This window comes from Meles meles, chromosome 20, assembly GCF_922984935.1.
Source record: "Meles meles chromosome 20, mMelMel3.1 paternal haplotype, whole genome shotgun sequence".
NCBI classification, from domain to species: Eukaryota; Metazoa; Chordata; class Mammalia; order Carnivora; family Mustelidae; genus Meles; species Meles meles.
The window spans coordinates 2,295,715-2,314,903 of NC_060085.1; the positions used below are offsets into that span (position 1 = coordinate 2,295,715).

Genomic DNA, 19,189 nt, shown 5'->3' on the forward strand with positions numbered 1-19,189 from the left:
TCCTGTGTATGTGTAGGAGCCTGCGACAGCCCATCGGGGCTGGGACCTGTTTTCACAGTCTCCAAGCAGGCTGCTGGTGTAGGTCAGGGATTGGGACGGGGTGAGGGTGGGGGGAGGTCTGCATGTCTCCGTCTCTTCTCTTCTCTCTCTCACTCTTAATAATTCTTTCCCTTCTCCTCCTCCTCCTCCTCCTCCTCCTCCTTCTGTCTTTCTGTCTCTCTCTGTCTCAGCTTCTCTTTCTTCCTCTCCATACCTCTTTCTCTCCCATCTTTTCTCCTCCTTCTGTCTCTCTGGTTCTCTCTCTACTCTATATGTGTCTCTCTTTGTCTCTTACTGTCTCTCTCTCTGACTGTCTCTGTCTCTGTGTTTCTCCCTGTCTCTCTCTCTCTCTCATCTGTCTCTTTCCCTGACTCTCAGTCTCTCTGGTCTATGCCTCTCTCTTCCATCCCCATGAGTGACAGCTGCCAGAGAACAGGTTTCCATAGTAACCCAGCTCACCATCCCTGGGAGATGAAGCTGCCATGTTCCTGATTACAGGGGAGCAGCCCAGTTACCAGAGGGAGCAGGACTCTCGGGCCTCATACGGGAGAGGCTGGCCAGCCAGGCCTCCAGCCAGACCCCCACCCCCACCCCAGCAGCCGGGGGCTCCAGGCTTCCCGCACCTGGTCCTGTGCGCACAGGTGCCTTCACTCATTCAACAGACACTGACTGCCTGGCCCCCGCTGAGGGTAAAGGGGCCATCAGCGCTCACCCCCACTGGGAAATCTAGATGGCAGACAGACAGACAGGAACCCAGGCCAGGCGAGGCACTTCTTACACTAGCACGGTGCGGGTTCTCCGCGAGCAAGGAGAGAGCATCTCCGCCCGCAGGGTGGGAGCAGGGAAGCGGTCGGAGGCCCTGAAGGCTTGAAGGGAGGGCGTCCAGGAGGGGGGCGCCGCGTGAGCCCAGGCTTGGAGATGAGCCGAGCATGGCACGTGGGAGGACGGAGAGGCCCAGAGCAGGGAAGCGCGCGGCTGTGTCCTCCCACACGCAGGCAGAGCAGGGGCCAGCCGTGCTCCCCCCACGCCCTGCTGCCTCCATTCTGCCGGAGGGACCGAGAAATTCCCGGAGGCCAGGACGCGGCTGAGGGGGTGTCTCCGCCCACAGGAGACCGGAAGCTGTTCGTGGGGATGCTGAACAAGCAGCAGTCGGAGGAGGACGTGCTGCGGCTGTTCCAGCCCTTTGGGGTCATCGACGAATGCACCGTGCTGCGCGGGCCTGACGGCAGCAGCAAAGGTGACCGGCCGGGGGCGGGGCTGGGCGCGCGGGGGGCGGGGTTTGGCTTCTGGGGGCGGGGCCTGGCACGGGGCGGGGCGGGGTTGGTTCCCGGGGCGAGGCCCGGCGCTTGAGAGGGCGGGATTGCCTCCTGGGGTGGGGCCAGACCCTTGAGAAGGCGGGGTTGCCGTGGGGGGGCGGGGCACGTGGGACGGTGGGTTCGGCTTCTGGGGGCGGGGCCGGGCCCTCCAAGGTGGGTTCGGCTTCTGGGGCGGCCTGGGGAAGTGGGAGGGCGGGTTTGGCTCTTGAGAAAACCAGGTGGGCTTCTGGGGTGGGGCGGGGCGCGTGGGCGGGCAGGGTTGGCTCCTGGGGGAGGGGCCTGGTACGTGGGAGGGCGGGTCTGGCTCCTGGGGGTGGGGCCAGACTCTTGAGAAGGTGAGGTTGGCTTCTGGGGCGGGGCGGGGCGGGACACGTGGGAGGGAGGGTTTGGCTGGGGCGGGGGCGAGCACTTTAGAAAGTGGGTTTGGGGGCGCCTGGGTGGCTCGGTTGGCCGCCTGCCTTGGCTCAGGTCATGATCCCGGAGTCCTGGGATCGAGTCCCGCATCGGGGTCCCAGCTCCATGGGGAGTCTGCTTCTCCCTCTGACCTCCCCTCTCATGCTCTTTCTCACTCTCTCTCTCTCAAATAAATAAATAAAATATTTTTTTTAAAAAAGCAAGCAAGCAAGCAAGCAAGCGGGTTTGGCTCCTGGGGACCCGGTAGGGCCCTTGAGAGGTGGGGTTTGCTTCTGGGGCGGGGCGGGAACGGGGGGGCGGGGCTGGCTCCCGGGGCGGGGCCAGGCGCTTGAGAAGGCGGGACTAGCTTCTGGGGAGGGGCGGGGCACGTTGGGGGCGGGGTTCGGCTTCTGGGGGCGGGCCGGGGCACTAGAGAAGGCGGAGTTGGCTCCTGGAGGCGTGGGCTGTGTGGGCGGAGACTGTCCAGTCCCGCCTGGTCCTACCCGCGCGCCGCCGGTGCCCACCTAACTGCGGGACAGTTTCCTGTCGACCGTCTGCGAGATCCTGGCTGAGCATCTGGGAAAGACTTTCATGGTCCGCAGAGACCTGTTTCCCTGTCTGCCCACGTGAAGGGCATCACTCCACCTGCGTCTTTAGTCTCTGACTTTTTCTGCCGTAGTGTCTAAATGACTCTTTCTGCCTAGCTCTTCGTGTGTCTGGAGGTCTTTGTCTGTCTACCTGTTCTACCTTTTGGGGTTCACCTGTCAGGCACCAACTGTTGCCCTGCCTGTCTCTGGCCCTGGAAACTTTTTATCTTCTAGGACAGAATGTATCCCGTGGTCCCTATTTGCTTGTCTCTCTCTCTCTTTAATTATTTTGATTTCTAAGTGTTTTTTAAAGTTTACTTAATCATCTCTACGCCAAATGTGGGGCTCAAGCTCACGACTCCAAGATCAAGAGTAGCATACTCTACGGACTGAGCCAGCCAGGAACCCCTCTTTTCTTTTTTAATTGATACTCACATAGTGTAAAATCCACCTTTTGAAAGTGTATAGTTAAGTGCTTTCCAGTATGTTCAAGAAATTGTGCAACCATTGCCACTCTCTAATTCTAGAACATTCCATTGTCCTACCCACCCGCAGTCTGCCTGGCTCTTCCACAATAGTCTGCCCGTCTGGAACTACGTCTAGTGGTCTCTCCTATGACTCTGTGTCTGAATTTGCCTGTGTCTCATGGTCCCTGGCTGCCTTGGCTGCCTGATTTCTGATTTCTTCCTGTGTGGCCAGCCGGCTGGGTCTGACCTGTCTGGTATTTATTTATTTATTTTCTGTCCCCATCTTTCCAGCTCTGGTCACATGGGCCTCCGTGTCTAGGTCTGAATGATTCTGGACCTGAGGGTGCCCACGGGACTGTATCTCAGTGCCTCTGTCTGAACGTTTGTGACGTTCTCTCTGCATATCTGATTACAACTCGATCTCACGGTGTCAGCGGCTGGTGGCTGGTGGGTGTTCCCTAAGCCCGTGCCCTCCACTTGTTCCAGCGGGCAGGACCTGCCCCTCCCCGGGACTGCACACTGCGTCACGGCGCCTGTCCGACCATGCGAGCCGCAACACCTGTGTAGCTGGTGGCTTTCTGAGCGAATGAGAGGCCACGGGGCTGACATCATGCTCTGTGTGCTCTTCTTATTGCCTGATCCTTTAGTGTCCAGCTGTCTGTCTGAACACATGACTGGCTGGCTGTCTGTTCTGACCGTCTGACCCGCCGCCCGGGGCTCCCAGTCCCCTCTCCTGTGGCCCCTCCCCACCCAGAAAGACCCTATTACCCTCACGCGTTCTCCTTCTCTTGGGGCAGGCTGTGCCTTTGTGAAGTTCTCCTCCCACACCGAGGCCCAGGCAGCCATCCATGCCCTGCACGGCAGCCAGACCATGCCGGTGAGTAGGGACCGCCCTGGGCCACGGAGCTGGGCGTGCGGAAGGGGGGAGGGGACAGGGACAAAACCTCTCCTACCATTCCCGCCATCCCGTAGCCACTTGCTGTTCATCAGTAAGGCACAGGCGGAGAGAGAGGCGGAGTCCCTGATGGTGGTGTGGGCACAGGTATGCAGGTGAGTGTGCGATTGCGCACGTGTGGAGCATACGCGTGTGTGAGCGTGCAAGTACGTGTGTGAGAGTGTGCCTGGAGGTACTGCCGGTGTGTGGCTGCGTGTGTGTGTAAGAGAGGATATGTGAGTGTGTGCGACTGTTAGTAGGTGACTTAACGTGCAAATGAGGGGTGTGATGTGAGAATAAGGATACGTGTGTGCCGCTGCCCATGTGGAAGTGTGTCGAACGGGTGTGTTTGTGTGAGAGGCTTGTGCAGCGTGCATGTAGGTGTGTGCACATGTGTGCTTATACATGTGTGTACTGAGTGCCCGTGAGTGTGTGGGTCTGCCTGGTTGATGTGGGGGAAACGAGAGCAGCACGCTTCTGTGGGCATCTGTGAGGGTACGTATGTGAGTGTGTGTGGAAGGGCGAGGGTGTGTGTGAATGTGCGTGTATGGGATTGCATGTGTACACGTGTGATATGGGCCTCTGAATGTACCGTGTGAATGCGTGTGTGCAACTCTGTGCGCCGTGCATGGTGCCTGCAAATGTGTGCACACATCTGTGACTTCGTGTCTGTGAGTGTGAGTTTGTGTGGGTGGTGTGTGAGTGTGCATAGTGAGTCTGCATGTGGGTATGTGAGCGTGCAGTGTGTGTACATGTGTGAGTGTATGAACATGGGGGTGTGAGGTTATGTTTTTAGACGCATGAATGTGTGAGCATGCGTGGTGTGTGTGACTGTATGAACGTGCGTGTGCATAAGTGTGCGCATGGGAGTGTGTGTGCATGTGTGTATGAGTGTACGAGAGGGTGTCCTGGAGGGGCGGAACCTGAGGGGTGGTGTGACTTTGTGCAGGCCAGCAGGGGAAAGTGGGGCGGGGGCGTGACAACAAGGATGGGGGTGGGGCGCGCAGAGGAGCAGGGGAGAGGGCTGGAGGGGCTGCAGCCCTCTGCCGAGGAGCACCGGGTTCTCGGGGTCATGAGGAGCCATGGAAGGTTTTGACCAGGCAGGGAAGGGGTCAGGTCGGTTGGAAGTGTCCCCTGGGCCAGAGTGGGGATGGGTAGGGGGCAGGCCTGCGGCGGGGAGAGGCGGGGAGAGGCGGAGGAGGACTGGCTCAGCACTGGGAGTAGCCCCGCCCCCTGGGGGAGGGGCCAGGAGCCACAGTCGCGGTACAGAAAAGGCCGAATCTGCCACAGGGGGCACAGGCCCTAGAGAACCATCTGCCCTCTCAGCTGTTCTCAAATGCGTGTGAGGAGCAGGCAGCGTCAGAGCCTCCAGCCCTTGCACGCTGGGCACTCGGGCCTCAGTCGTAGCCCCTGGAGGCAGGATTCGGGCTCACCGGGAGGTCAGGCTTTCTCCCTGATCAGTGATGGGGCGCATCGGGGAGCGAGCTCTCCAGCAAAGGGGGCATGTCCCCTCTCTGGTTGGGGTCTCACCTGTCCTCAGGTGTGAGTGACAACTCTAGGGTCCCACCAGATGGACTCTCCATTTTTGAGAGCGTGGCTGTGTGGCTGTGTGGTTCTGACGCAGCCCCCTGGGCGGGGGAGGCCCCACCTGTGCCCAAAGGCAGCTGCACACGGTCAAGTGCGAGACCTAGGATGCTGATCTCTGAGCTGTTCTCGCTGTGACGTCCGTGTCCTGCAGCTCGGGGCCCACGGGCAGGACTGGTCGCTGTGATCCCCCAAGGGCCAGAGCTGGCGTGGCTCCACAAACCCCAAAGTCCTGGCTACCTCCCTCCTTCTTTCCCTCCTTGCTTGCCGCTGCCCCTGCAGGGTGCCTCCTCCAGCCTGGTGGTCAAGTTCGCCGACACGGACAAGGAGCGGACCCTGCGGCGCATGCAGCAGATGGTGGGGCAGCTGGGCATCCTGACGCCATCCCTCACCCTGCCCTTCAGCCCCTACAGTGCCTACGCCCAGGCTGTGAGTGATCCCGGCGGCTGCACTTCCGTCTGCAGCGGGGCTCCCCACACCATTCGGGGGGGTCCGGCTCAGTCTCTCTCGCTCTCTCTCCACGCATGCTCTGTTGGGGGCTCTGCCTCTCTGCTCATCTTTCTCTCTCTTCCTACTCTCTCTGACTCACGGTCCTATCCCAGTCATGGTTGAGTCCCCAAATCAGGCTAATTCCTGAGTGCCCTCCAATCCCAGCTGAGCCCCCAGCCATGAACTGAGGCCCAAGCTGAACCCCAACTCTGGACTGACACGACTCCATGCTTAGGCCCTAAATCTAGGCGGGGCCCCCAAGCCCAAAGGAGCCTCTCAATCGAGGCTGACTTCACGCTGAGACCCAGCCCTGGCTGAGCTCAATGTTGGCTGATCCCCAATCCCAGACCGAGTCCAAATTCTTGACTCAGCCCTGATCCTAGACAGAGCCTTGATCCCACACCGAGCCCCAGTTCCTAGCTAAGCCCTGACCCCACCTGAGCCAAGAGAGCCAGGCTGACCCCCTCCCCGACTCAAGTCACTTGAGGACCAGGCCTCCCCCCATGAGTCATAACCTCAGGGCAGGTGCCACCCCCATTGTGCACACTGACTCCTTTCCACCCCCAGCTCATGCAGCAGCAGACAACGGTCCTGTCCACGTCGGGCAGCTACCTGAGCCCTGGCGTGGCCTTCTCACCCTGCCACATCCAGCAGATTGGCGCCGTCAGCCTTAACGGGCTGCCTGCCACGCCCATCGCCCCTGCCTCTGGTGAGAGAGTCCGCCAGGATCCTAAGGATGGGTGGGCAGGGCAGGGCCAGGGCCAGGGCCAGGCTCAGGCTCCCCATGGTGCTCCTCCGTTCTGCAGGACTGCACTCACCCCCGCTGCTTGGCACCGCTGCCGTGCCCGGGCTCGTGGCTCCCATCACCAATGGCTTCGCAGGGGTGGTGCCCTTCCCTGGGGGGCACCCTGCCCTAGAGACCGTGTATGCCAATGGCCTTGTGCCCTACCCAGGTAACTGGAGTGGTCCCCTGGGACCTATGGGGGCTGGGAGGGTGGGGAGGGTGTCTCGGGGACCAGCAGGCGTTCCCATGCCATGGTCCCTGGGACCCAGACGGAATGTCAGCTCAACAGATGTGAGCTGCGGGTGCAGAGAAAGAGGCCACAGCAGGGTGGTTAAAACACAGGAACTTTATATCCAGACACATCTGGGGTCAAATTTCAGTTCGGTGGTCCTGGGTGGTCTCTGTGAGTCCCTGGGCCTCAGTTTCCTCACCTGGGAAATGGGCTGATGCCCTCAGTCATCTCATGAGGTTGCACTGATGAAATCAGCATATCGAATGCTTAGCACACTGTCTGTACCAAGAACAGCACCATCAATCTTAAGTATTAACCGTCACTGTTGAGGAAGATATCAGGACGCATATCCACTCCTGCATCCGGCCATGTAGTATTAGCCATGCACCGAGTTAGGCCGGGCCCTGCCTTTGCAGAGCCGAGGTCCACCTCTCCCCGCCCTGTACCACAATCCCCAGGCAAGCCTCCTCCTACACCTTGCTTGGGCGAAGTAAGTCATCTGCACATCCATCATTGAGGAGAATTTGTTTTTATTTTGAAATGACTGGAACTCACAGAGAGTTTCAAAAGTAGTACGGAGAGGTCCTGGTCCCTCCAGCCCAGCCCGCCACCCGTGCTAACAGCTTACATAACGGAGCACATTGTCGAAACCAGGACGCTGACGCTTCGTACAGTACAATGACCTCGACAGGACCTGGACACCTTATGGACACTGTGCCACGTTGTGTGTGCACTCGTGCGCGTGTGGGGGGTCTGGGCCATGTTATCACGGGCAGAGATTTGTGTAACCACCACCACAATGCTCCATCTCCATGGGGTGATTCGTTCATGTGACCCCTTTATGGTCACCCCCCACACACCCATCCTCTAGTAACCTCTCTCTTCGCTGAAATTTCCCCCTGATGCAGCAGCTCTAGTGGTCTGGACAACCTCTCCCCTCCCCTTACCTCCTGCCCTGAGAGCAGTCAGGAGGTCACAGCCACATGGGGGATCCACGGGGTGCCTGATGAGTGAGGCTTGGGGTGGGAGAGAGGGAAATGGATGGGGGTGAGGGGTGGTCAGGAGCAGAGGTCTGAAGTCCTGGAGAATCCGGAGAATAAAGGGGAAGAGCGAGGGGGTCCGGATGGGGACAGAGAGATGGCGGTGAAGGTTAAACCTCTCTGGAGTCTGGAGCCCTGTTCGACTTCTGCCATTTCCTATCTGAGTGGCCCCGCGCCGGTCGCTTCACCTCTCTGAACCTCAGTTTTCCTACCTGTAAAATGGGGACCATACCTGTAAAACGTTTATGCAGAGGTGAAGCTGGGCGGATGTTTGTTGCTCTCCTTCCGGGCGCTAAGGATCGGGGGTGGATGGAAGCTCTGCCGCCCCCGTCCCACTCAGCCCTTCCGTCTGCCCCGCAGCTCAGAGCCCGACCGTAGCCGAGACCCTCCATCCCGCCTTCTCCGGAGTCCAGCAGTACACAGGTACGCGGGCAGTCCGGCCCACTCTCGGGCGTGACCCCGCCCCCTCGGCCCCGGCTTCCTTCCAGTCTGGCCACGCCCCCTTGGCCCCACCCCGCTTCTGGCCCCGCCTCCCAGGGGCCGCCCTTTCGTTTGGCCTTCTCTCTCGTACCTAGCCACGCCTTCTACTTCTGGCCCAGGTTTTGGCCCCACCCCTCCTCGGCCCTCGCAGCGTGTGGTCCCGCTCCTCTTATCCTGCCCCGAGTCCTCCAGGGCCCTGCCCTCAGCCTTGGCCCTGCCCCTCACACTCTGGCCCCACCCACTCTGATGCTGTGCGGCCTTGGCCCCTCCTTCAGGCCCACCCTCGGCTGTGACCACGCCCCTCCCTGATTCCACACGTTGCTCCACCCCCTCGAGTCATGGCTCCGCCCCATTCTTCCCTGTGCCTTGGCCCCTCCTCTAGGCCCGCCCTCCGCCGCGGGCACGCCCCGCCTCCCTCCCAAGACCGCCGTGGCCCCGCCCCCACCTTCCCCGGGCCGCCCACCGGCCTCACACCCGCCTCCGCCCTGTCTCGCTCCCGGTCTCCGCAGCCATGTACCCTACCGCGGCCATCACGCCCATCGCGCACAGCGTCCCCCAGCCGCCGCCCCTCCTGCAGCAGCAGCAGCGAGAAGGTGAGGGGGCCGCGACCTTCCCTGGGCGCCAGCCCCGCCCTCTGACCGCCCCCTCGACCTCCAGGACCCCTGGCCTGGCCTGGCCAGGCGCGGGACCTCGGGGAACCGCGGCCAAGAGCACGGCCTGCGGGCCAGACAGACCTGGGTTCGAGTTCTGACGCGGCCCCTGGGTGCTCTGGGGGAACCGCATCACCCTCTCTGAGCCTCGGCTCGCTCCTCTGGAAAGTTGGGACCATAGGACTAGCGGGACTAGGGGTGACCCTGCCACCACCAGCCGCCCTCCCCAGGACCGGATGAGCCTCTGAATTTTTGGAAAGGACGCTCATCTTGAGGTCAGGCGCGGGCGGCGGGTGGAGGTGGGATATCTCGGGTAAACTGAGGCTCCCCAGTAAAGTGGAAGGAGGGAGGAGTAGAGTCTGGGGTCGGACGGACCAGGATTCAGATCCACCCCGTTCTGGCTGTGCACGGTAAGGAAAGCACTCGCTGCCCGTGCCTCAGTTTCCTCCTCTGCAGCAGGAGCAGCTGTCTGGGTCAAGAGGCGTTACTGGGAAGGAGGCCAGGCCGTTCCTGACCCACAGTGTGGCTCAGCACCAGGAAGGCCCTTTCCCTTGTCCATCCAGCTAGTGGGGGTGGGGGAGAGGTGACCCACTGGCCCCATGGCCGGGGAGCTCTGTGGATGTCCTGGCCTGCAGACTGAGTTCTTTGAGGCTCTGCCCCACTTGGCCCTTGCCCTTGGCCCTTGGCTACTCCGCCCTCCGTCTTATTCCTCTGGGGGGCTCAGTGGGTAAAGTCACGGGCGGCAGGGCTCAGTGGGTAAAGTCACGGGCGGCAGGCGTGAGGATTTGACAGTGGTCGCAACTCCAGTGTGACTTTCAGCGACCTCCCAACACCCCCTGCAGCCCCCACCCAGGGCAGGCCAGCACCAGCTTCCGAGAGGGCCCCGCTGCCTCAGGTCACTGTTTTGTGGATGGCTCCGACCTGGGTGTCTCCCTCCCCGGTCCCTGCTCCAACTTCCCTCCACCGGGGCTGAGGCGGTCAGAGCTAGTGCAGCGGTGATCAGCCCTGCTGTCCCTCGCCATGAGCATTTTGGAGAGTCCCCACCTCGAGGAACAATCTACAGACTCCCGCTCGCACCATTCCAGACCTCTGTCTGCGACACGTCGAAGCAAAAGAAAAGATAGAGCCCTGATAAAAATGCCAGACGGCGTCATGCGCACGAGCAGGTTAAAAAATACGGTCAGGGTGGCCCTTTATCCTTGCACGTGGACGTGGCACTGATGGGAAGGGTCGCGGCTGTGGCTGCTGTCACGCGGCGGAGACAGACGTGTCTGAAGCCAGAGAGGGAGTCGTAACCCCAGACGGGGATGCGCCTGGCTCACGACACACGCGGGGGAGCCGAGGGAGTGGTAGGTGGTCCCACTGTGTGCGTGCTGTGGGGAGTGTGCGCGCACGCGTTGTCTTCTCATGGGGTCCCACTCAGCTGGGTGCGGCTTTCCGCCTTCACCCCGTGTTTCTCGGAGATGGGATCGCGCTCTGGCCGCTGTAACGTTTGTGCCGCGGTCAAGATCACACCATCCACATCCATCGCGACCATCACGTTGCGACTCGCTTGCATTTTAAAAACAAGCGTTCTTAGAACTGTGGTCCTAACCAGGAAGATAAGGGTCGGATGTCAGTGGGTGATCCTGGATCTTTAGTTCCTGGGATGGAGAATACTATACTCACTTCCGGACCGAGGGGGATTTTTGGTGGTTTGGGGGTTTGCGTTTTGGGGGGGCATGGGAGAAGGTCATCTGTTGGTTTGGGATGAGGGACAGGTTTGGTGACTGTTAGTGGCTTCAGATAATGAAGGTTTTAACATTTGATTGTTATTTGTAGATGTTACGTGACTTCTCCATTGGGGATTCTTTGGGGAGGGGATGGTTTGAGAGTTACCTGTGCTTTTAAGAAGTTATTCTTGGTTGGTGTCGTATATCACTTTAAAATTCTCAGGTGAGGACATGGAGGGGGGCGGGGAGGGGTGCCTGGCCGCCTCAGTCCACAACTTTCCATCTCGGAGTCCTGAGTTGGAGCCCCACGTTGGGCGTGGAGCCTACTTAAAATTAAATAAAAATGTAATAAAATTACCAAGTGGCTTGGGGACTACAGAATTTTTTTTATCTTAATTGAGTTTTTTTGGTGTCATCTGAGTCTTGAAAATTATTCAAGGCTTGGAGGATTATCCACAGTTTTGAAGACTATCTCGATATTTGGGGTTTGGGACCGGGGAATGACTTGTCTTATTCTGTGATCATCGGACTTATAAGACATGAACATCTTATTTTAAAACCAGTTGTAGGGGCACCTGAATGGCTCAGTGGGTTGAGCCTCTGCCTTCGGTTCAGGTCATGATCTCAGGGTCCTGGGATCGAGCCCCGCATCGGGCTTTCTGCTCAGCAGGGAGCCTGCTTCTCCCTCTCTCTCTGCCTGCCTCTCTGCCTACTTGTGATCTCTCTCTCTCTCTCTGTCAAATAAATAAATAAAATCTTTAAAAAAATAAATAAATAAATAAAACCAGTTGTAGATTTACAGAATTAGTGCAGAGATATACAGAGTGTCCGCATACCCCACTACAATTCATCCGCTGTCGTAAATGGTCTGGCCTTTCCGGGTTTAGGGATTTTTTTTCCGGGGTTTCCTGTTTGTCTGGGATTTGGGGACGACCCAGGGCCTGGCACTGAGGGATTTATGTCAGTTTTGCGGGGAGGGACCGTCTGAGTTTTGTAGATTATCTGGGGCCTGAGGATAATCAGAGGTTCAGGGTACCCAAGGGTGGGGTTAGAAAGGCGAGGGGGAAGCACGCCCTGCCTCCCCTCCCCCACGCCGTCTCCACGCCCTGCTTCCCGGTGGCACGGGCACCCTCGCCCAACAGCCGGAGATGCCAGAGGTGGGCTCCGGTCCCGCGCCCCTCCCCCCGGGGGGGGGTCCGCCTCCTCTCCTTGGGGGCTTTATGTCTTTCTCTCCCCCACCTGCAGGTCCGGAAGGCTGTAACCTGTTTATCTACCACCTCCCCCAGGAGTTTGGAGACACGGAGCTGACGCAGATGTTCCTGCCCTTCGGCAATATCATCTCCTCCAAGGTGTTTATGGATCGGGCCACCAACCAGAGCAAATGTTTTGGTGAGTACCTGCCGCGGGCTCCCCCTTCCGGCTGGCCAGCCCTGTCCCCCTGACTCCGCTTGCTGCCAGGAACACGGACGTGGGAGGGCGTGGTTGGCGTGGCCGGCTAGGAGACAGGCGTGGTCCGAGACAATCACAGTTAGAAGTTAGAGGGAGCACTTATTAAGCACCTGCTGTGTGCCGGGACAGGGTGGCGAAGAAAGCCAACAAAATTCCTGCCCTCCGAAGCTTGCAGTCTTGCCGCACTGCCCGACAGAATTTTCTCCACTGGCGGAGATGTTTTTCTCGCCCCTGCCATCTGAGCTGTGAGCACTGCGTGGCTGCCAGGCACCTCGAGAGGGGCAGTTCAACCACAGAACCAAAGGTTTAGTTTTAAGGAAGCCAGATCTAAATGACCGCCCCTGGCCAGCGACTGCGGAGTTGAAAAGCACAGGTTTACGGGTGGGAGGTGGAAACAAACAAGGCAGGGAGTCGGTCAGGGGTTATGAATGGCAGGAAGAACGCTGGCACCGTCCGCTCCTAAGGACCCAGAAGCCGGTGTGCGGGAGGTAATGTTTCAGCTGAGACCCAAACGGTGAGATTCCCCAGCCCCAGGATGTCTGGGGTACAGGGTTCCGGGCAGAGCTATGCCTGTGTGTTGGAGGGCCAGCCAGGAGGCCCGTACGCGGCTGGAGCAGAGTGAGGGGGAAAGTGGGAGGAGGGAAGGCCAGGGAGGGGACGGGGCGGGTCCTACAGGGCCTTGGCCTCCAAGGTCACACAGCAGCCAAGAGGCAGAACCTAGATCGGAACCAGTCCGTTTGACTCTGAAATGGGGACTCTTAATCTCACCCTGTTGCATTCCAAAGGCCAAGTCTTGCCTTTTTAGCTGGCGCCTTCTGTATATACTCAGTATCCAACCGTGAAAGGGAAGAGCGGCCCCATTTAACCCAGGGAGGAGGGAGAGGCACAGGCCGCCAAAGAGCACACTCGAGTCACTCGGATCAGGGGAGGGCCCAGGCCCCTCCTCAGCATCCCACTTGCAGGATGAAGAAGGCGGCGTGTGAGGGAAAACCCACTCAATCCCTCTCAGCAGTGAGGAGTCCCGTGCCTGCCCTGAGCCTCGGTTTCCTGATCAGTGTAGCGGGGCGCAGGCGTTAGGGCAGCTGATAGACGTGAAGACCGTATCCCCCGGCTCCACATTCCCCCATGGCTCCCTAGCGGGCCTCTGCAGGACCGCTCAGCCCTGCCCCCACTCTCTCTCCACCTGACCCCTCACCCAGCCTCTCACCCAGAGCTCGGGGACCCCCACCTCAAATGCTTGGGCATGCAGTCCCTCACCCCAGAGGGCTCCTGGCCCCTGTGGCCTCCACACCCTCCCGGGAAGCCTGCGAGGACCGAGAGGTGAGGGGCAGGAGTAGGGCAGGGTGGCCCGGGGTGGCAGGTGGAGGGAGTCGGGGCTGGTGGAAGGTTGAGGAGTGGCAGAGAAGGATGTTTCTGATGGCCTGGGGGGAGCGGGGCGGGGTGGGGGGGGGAGATGGGGTAGAGAGACAGAGACAGAGAAAGAGATAAAAGGCAGAGAGAGGGGGCGCCTGGGTGGCTCAGTGGGCTAAAGCCTCTGTCTTTGGCTCAGGTCATGATCCCAGGGTCCTGGGATCGAGCCCCGCATCAGGCTCTCTGCTTGGCAGGGAGCCTGCTTCCTCCTCTCTCTCTGCCTGCTTCTCTCCCTACTTGTGATCGCTGTCTGTCAAATAAGTAAACAAAATCTTTAAAAAAAAAAAAAAGGCAGAGAGAGGAAGAGGGCAAGAAGGACAGAGAGAAGGGTCACAAGGACACTCACACAGAGACAGTCTGATCCACAGTCAAGATCCCAGATGGACAGCAGTGTCGGAAGGGCAAAGGGTTAGCATCCAGGGCCTGGAAGGAGGCAGGCAGCCAGGATGGGGAGGGAGGGAGAATGTGGCCCTCATGGGACCCCCATGGGCCTCACCTGTTCCCTCCACCTGTGGGAAGTCTCAGCAGAGCAGACCCCAGGTAAGGAAGCAAGCACCCCGTCCCCGGAGGCATGCAAGTCCAGAGGGTGTCAGAACCAGGCGCCGGGCTGCTATGCGTGCCCTGGCGCGCCCTCCTACCTCCCCGGGCCCACTTGCCCCTGCGAGCGCACACCCCCCGCCCCCAGGACCCCGCGAGCCGGGATGCCGGGGCCGCAGCACCGGAGAACGCAGAGGACGCCCACGTTGCCCACCATCGCGGGTCCGCCCCCGTCTCCGCAGGCTTCGTGAGCTTTGACAACCCGGCCAGCGCGCAGACTGCCATCCAGGCCATGAACGGCTTTCAGATCGGCATGAAGAGGCTCAAAGTGCAGCTGAAGCGGCCCAAAGACCCGGGACACCCCTACTGACCGTGCCCACAGCCGCCCGGAGGCTGCGGGCCTGGCCCAGGTGAGCCGCCAGGCGGCCCCACCCGCCCCCACCCCCACCCCGTTTTGGCCAAACACCCCCTCATTCTCCCAACCCTCCCCAGCCCCCGGGGATGCTGCTGGAGGCCATGAGGGGTCCCCAGCTTGGGTTGCTGTGGACAGAGCTAGACTAGAGCAACCCCCATCCCCCCTTTGGTCGGGGCTGGGACGGTGGTGGAACTAGGGCCCGGGGGTGGTTGGGGAATCCTTCCAGAAGAAGGCTTTGAAGGATGAATAGAAGTTCGCCCGAATAGCCAGGTTTGGTCTGGGGTGGGGTGGGCTGTGGGGAGGGGCTTCTGTCCTGTCCTGTGAATCTCGCAGTTGGGCCGGGGTCGTAACTCTTCTCTGGTGTAATTCCTGCTCTGTGGGCTGGTGAGAAAGCGGAATGTTTGCCCTGCTCACCAGCCTGCCCTCCCCCCCCCAAAAAAGGTACCCCCCAGACACACCCCCAAGAATGGATTTTGCCATCAGAGAGAACAACTTTATCAACAACTAAACACCTTCTCTGGGGAAGGAACAGTGAGCCTAAGGGGCCAGTGGGGAAACGTAGCTGACCGCAAGCCTTGACGAGCCTCATCTGTGGAATGGGTTCGTGAAAGTCGCCTCCCAAGACAGGGAGGATCCGCTTGGGGATGCGGTGTTTTCCCCACCAAGCCCACCCGCCACCTGGAAAGCTCTTGATCATTTATTTCGGTTTTCTTTTTTCCATCACAAGCGCCGTCGTCATCAAAGCGCCGTGCCTGGGGTCTGGTGCCGAGTAGGTGCTCAGTGAGGGGCTGATCAGCACCCCCAGATTCACGGGTATCCGGTCACGGGATCGGGCGACTAATGCCCCACGCACCTGAACGCTCTGGGACAGCAAGTCCTTACTGAGCACCTACTAAGCGCTAGGCGCTCTTCCCCGCGCTTGGGGCCACACCCCATTGGTGAATGACCGGACACGGGACGGGGCTTGGGGGGCAGAGCTGCCCCCGTGGAGCTTCAATGGCAGGGAGCGGGCGGGGGAGACAAGAATAAACACAACTCGAGGCCGCAGGTTGCGGGAGAAAGTGGGCTCAGCGGCCCCAAGTCCCTTCCGAGGCGGTTTGTTGGCCTCCGGATCTGGAAATGGACTCTCTGTGAAAGGACAGGGGCCCTTGGGTTCCCAGAACCCAGCCTGGCCAGGGCAGGGGGTGTAGGTGGGAGGCGATGTCGTAGGCCCCCATCAGCGCACCCTAACGCCCCTCCCTTCTCCGCCAGGTGAGGGGCCTTCCCACCCCAGGAGGGCTTCCCGCTTCCAACCGAGCCCGGACTTTTCCGTAAATTACAACCGAGTTTGGACACCAGCCCTCCCTCTCCTCTCCTGTCTCCCCTTGCCCACCCCCCTTAATGTGAAACACTACCGAAGGCCCCATGGAGCGGGGAGGGGGCTTTGTGATCTGCCCCAGTGCTGGGGGGAGGGGGCTTCTGAGTTGGGGGCCAAGAGGTTCACTGCCCCCTCCTTGGTGGCTCCCCAAACTAAATCACAACTTTTCCTATATATATATATGCATATATATAGAGCTATAGACAGTATATATATTTTTTGAGTATAGATCATGGGACCAAACTTTTCCGACTTCCTTCCATCCAAGAGAAGGTGACCCTGGCCCGGTCACTCAGCAGGGACATAAGAAGGGCTGAGGATGACTGGGCCGCCCAGTGTTTCCCCATCTCCCGCTGTCATGTCAGACCAGGGCGCCGAGAAGCACTGGGAATCAGCCGCCAACGCGATACTCCTCCAGGACTCTGGGCCCCTGCTGCCGACAGCTCTCGCAGGCCTTTGGGCTCAGCCAGCTCCAGTGTCCCTGGTCTTAGCTGCAGCTTCCGGAACCCCTAACCCCTCCCTCACCCCAGGGCCCTGCCTTCCCCGACGTAGGCACAAAAGAGACCCCCCCCTTCTCCCCCCCGTCATAGCCTTACTCATGTGACCAATAGCCCTTAGCTTTCCGTCAGGGGCAGACTGGGTCCGGGGAGCCCCCCGCCCCTCCTGCCCCCTCCCAACGGCAGGCAGCCTCCCTCCCTGCCTTCGGATCACCAGCCTGGAGTTCACGATCTCATGACCAAGATTGCCAAGCGCGTTGGACAAGCCAACCTGCACCGTCCCAGCACCCCTTTACCAGAAATACCTCTACAGATAATTTTTTTTTTAAATTTTGGTCTTTCTGAGCAGATACAAAGAAGAAAAGAGAACAAAACGGGGAAAAAAAAATCAGATGACTGGATTTTTGTTTCCTAGTCGGGGCGGGGAGGGAAGTCCTGTCGGGGCATCTCTGTATAGCTACTCAAACCGTGAAAACCCACTTTGAAGCACAGAGTCAAGTTCGTTGGACGTCAGTGGGGCCTCTTGCCAAGTGAGGCGCCAAAGAACTTAATAAGCTCAAGAAAAAAAAAATTTGTAAAGGAAAAAAAAAGCATTCCCTTTTGTTTCTACCAAAATGTGTTGACTGACCCAGAAAAAAAAAAAAAAAACAAAAAAAAAAAAAAAACAAAAAAGAACACATTGCAAAAAAAAGAAAAAAAAAAAGTCTTAATGACCAACTTGTTTCGATATTCCAGAGTTTGATAATTGTTCCGAGACACTCTAGCGTGCCTGTGTCCCGTGCGTCTGCGTGCGCGTGCCCAGGGGCCACGAGGGGGCCTCGTGCGTGTCCCCGGCACCCGCCAAGCCCTCCGCGGGCCTGCTTGGGAGTGCGTGTGGGTGTGCAGTGGTGTGTGCCCCGCTGGCCCATGTTTACTGGCTGTAAATACCATTTTTATACTCCACATCGAAGACCTGCGTGATTTGTACGATGTACTTTTTATTTCTGCTACAAGTAATTTCATGACGTTTCAACTTGCAAACCGACTTTTGGAGACAAACCGCCACACACACACATACATACACACACACACACACACAGAAAAGGAAGACAAGAAAGGGACTTAGAGGGAACTTTGGGTTGATTTGGTTTGGATTTCTGGCTGGAGAGGTCCTTGTCACTGTGGCGTGTTTCAGGTGAGAAGCTGCAACCATCATTTCAATGTCCAAATGCCTCTCTTTGGTCTGGAGAAACTGAAAGTTTATTTAATAAAAGTTTTACTTGCTAAAGGACCGGGTCCTCCCTTATTCGCCGCCTCTCGTCGATAGAGCGCGTCTGGCCCCACTGAGCTGCCTGGGCAAAGAAAAACCCAGATTTCCGGTTAGGGGTGCAGGAGGAGATATTCTGGGAATGTTTCTACACCGAGATTCCCTCTGAGTCTCCCGGAAGCAGAGGAGATGGGACTCGTCCTTCCCCAGGAGAGCGGGTGCCTCTGGCGCTGGGTTCTCTCGCTTGCTCGTTCCGCAGACACCCGCCCACCTGCTGTGTGCCCGTCCCTCACGGAGGTGGTCCCCGGAGGAGAGACGCTCTAAAAGGTGCATTTTCTTGAATCCGAGGTAGAATTCACGGAACATGAAATTCCCCATTATCACCATTTTAAAAGGTACAACCCAGAGGCGTTCAATACATTTACAAGGTTGTGCGGACACCGCGTGTGCCTAATTCCAGCACGTTCAGACCCGCAAAAGCAACCCCGTCCCCATGAGCAGTCACCTCCCCCCACCCCGCCCAGCACCCACGAGCCCCTTCCTGTCCGTGGAGGAGCCGGGCAGGGTCTGGCTGGGCAGGGCTCTGAATGGTGGGGACCGCCACGCCGATGCTGACACCAACCACTCATCCAGGAGCCACTTAATCCCCAGTCGGCCACCGGGCCACAGCCACATCTTTTAGTCTTATCAATAACTCATCCCATTGTGCAGTTCAGGAAACTGAGGCCCAGAGACAGCAAGCACCTTGCTCCAGCACCTCAGACAGAATGAGGCCAGTTAGGGTGGGAGCTGGAAAGCTGAGTCTGAGTCCGCCTGGAAGGGTTTTCTGGATGGAAGGAACAGCCTAGGCAAAGGCTCAGAGGCTGAGATGTTGTGGAGGTTGGATGGCCGGCTAAGACACAGCACCGGCTGGAGGAGAAGATGTAGGCTGGGAGGGACTCAGCGACAGAGGGCCTCTGGAGATGAAGCAGCTACCACGTGCCGGACCTTGTCCGCACTCTCCCAAGGCCCCAGGCAAGGAGGAAGGTGGGCAAAAACCCAGCCCTGCAGGAAAAGTAACCCCAGAGTGTGCTAAAAGTTGTAACCGCAATGAGGTTAACCAGTCTGGGCCATTATCTTAAGGACAATGAGAAGTCACAGAAGGGCTTTGAGCAGGGGAGAGACGTAATCAGACTGGCTTGGAGAAGGACACCAGGGTGACCTCTGTGCTGCTGCTGGGATGCAGATCAGCACTCTGGAAGATAATGTGGCAGGGAAATATTCCTACCAAGCATTTATTAAGCACCTATGGCTTGCCATGCATTGTTTCAAGCCTGAGTCATACACGGACCGCATGTGGCTGTTTACAGTTAAATCGATCTACAAAATTATAAATTCCCTTCCTTGGTCAAATGAACCCCCATTTCAGGGGCTCGAGAGCTTCACATCCACCACTGCACAAGGTTCTTGGGGACAGCACGGTGTGGGGCGGTGGGGGGTGCGGTGTTTTCTGCGACTCAACTCCTGTCACGCACCACCACCCTCTCAGGGAGGTCCTGATGAGAGCCCTGCCCCGTTCTAGCAGTTTCTAC

General features: G+C 58.8%; 1 protein-coding gene across 8 annotated transcripts in view; it reads left to right on the top strand.

The window, feature by feature from the left end:
- CELF5 (CUGBP Elav-like family member 5) overlaps positions 1–17,639 on the top strand; it is a 49,760-nt gene extending 32,121 nt beyond the window's left edge. For 3 of the 8 annotated variants that reach the window (XM_045991604.1, XM_045991608.1, XM_045991611.1), the window contains 10 exons: positions 1,148–1,276; positions 3,600–3,679; positions 5,603–5,749; positions 6,377–6,518; positions 6,616–6,762; positions 8,226–8,288; positions 8,855–8,938; positions 11,953–12,096; positions 14,346–14,513; positions 15,770–17,639. In XM_045991604.1, coding sequence (XP_045847560.1) covers positions 1,148–1,276; positions 3,600–3,679; positions 5,603–5,749; positions 6,377–6,518; positions 6,616–6,762; positions 8,226–8,288; positions 8,855–8,938; positions 11,953–12,096; positions 14,346–14,473 — 1,064 coding nt within the window. In that variant the 3' untranslated portion in view covers positions 14,474–14,513; positions 15,770–17,639. Of the gene's footprint in view, positions 1–1,147; positions 1,277–3,599; positions 3,680–5,602; positions 5,750–6,376; positions 6,519–6,615; positions 6,763–8,225; positions 8,289–8,854; positions 8,939–11,952; positions 12,097–14,345; positions 14,514–15,769 lie in introns of those variants that run through there. The other 5 variants (XM_045991609.1, XM_045991612.1, XM_045991605.1 and 2 more) reach the window with 4 other exon arrangements.
- Positions 17,640–19,189: the final 1,550 nt, after the last annotated feature.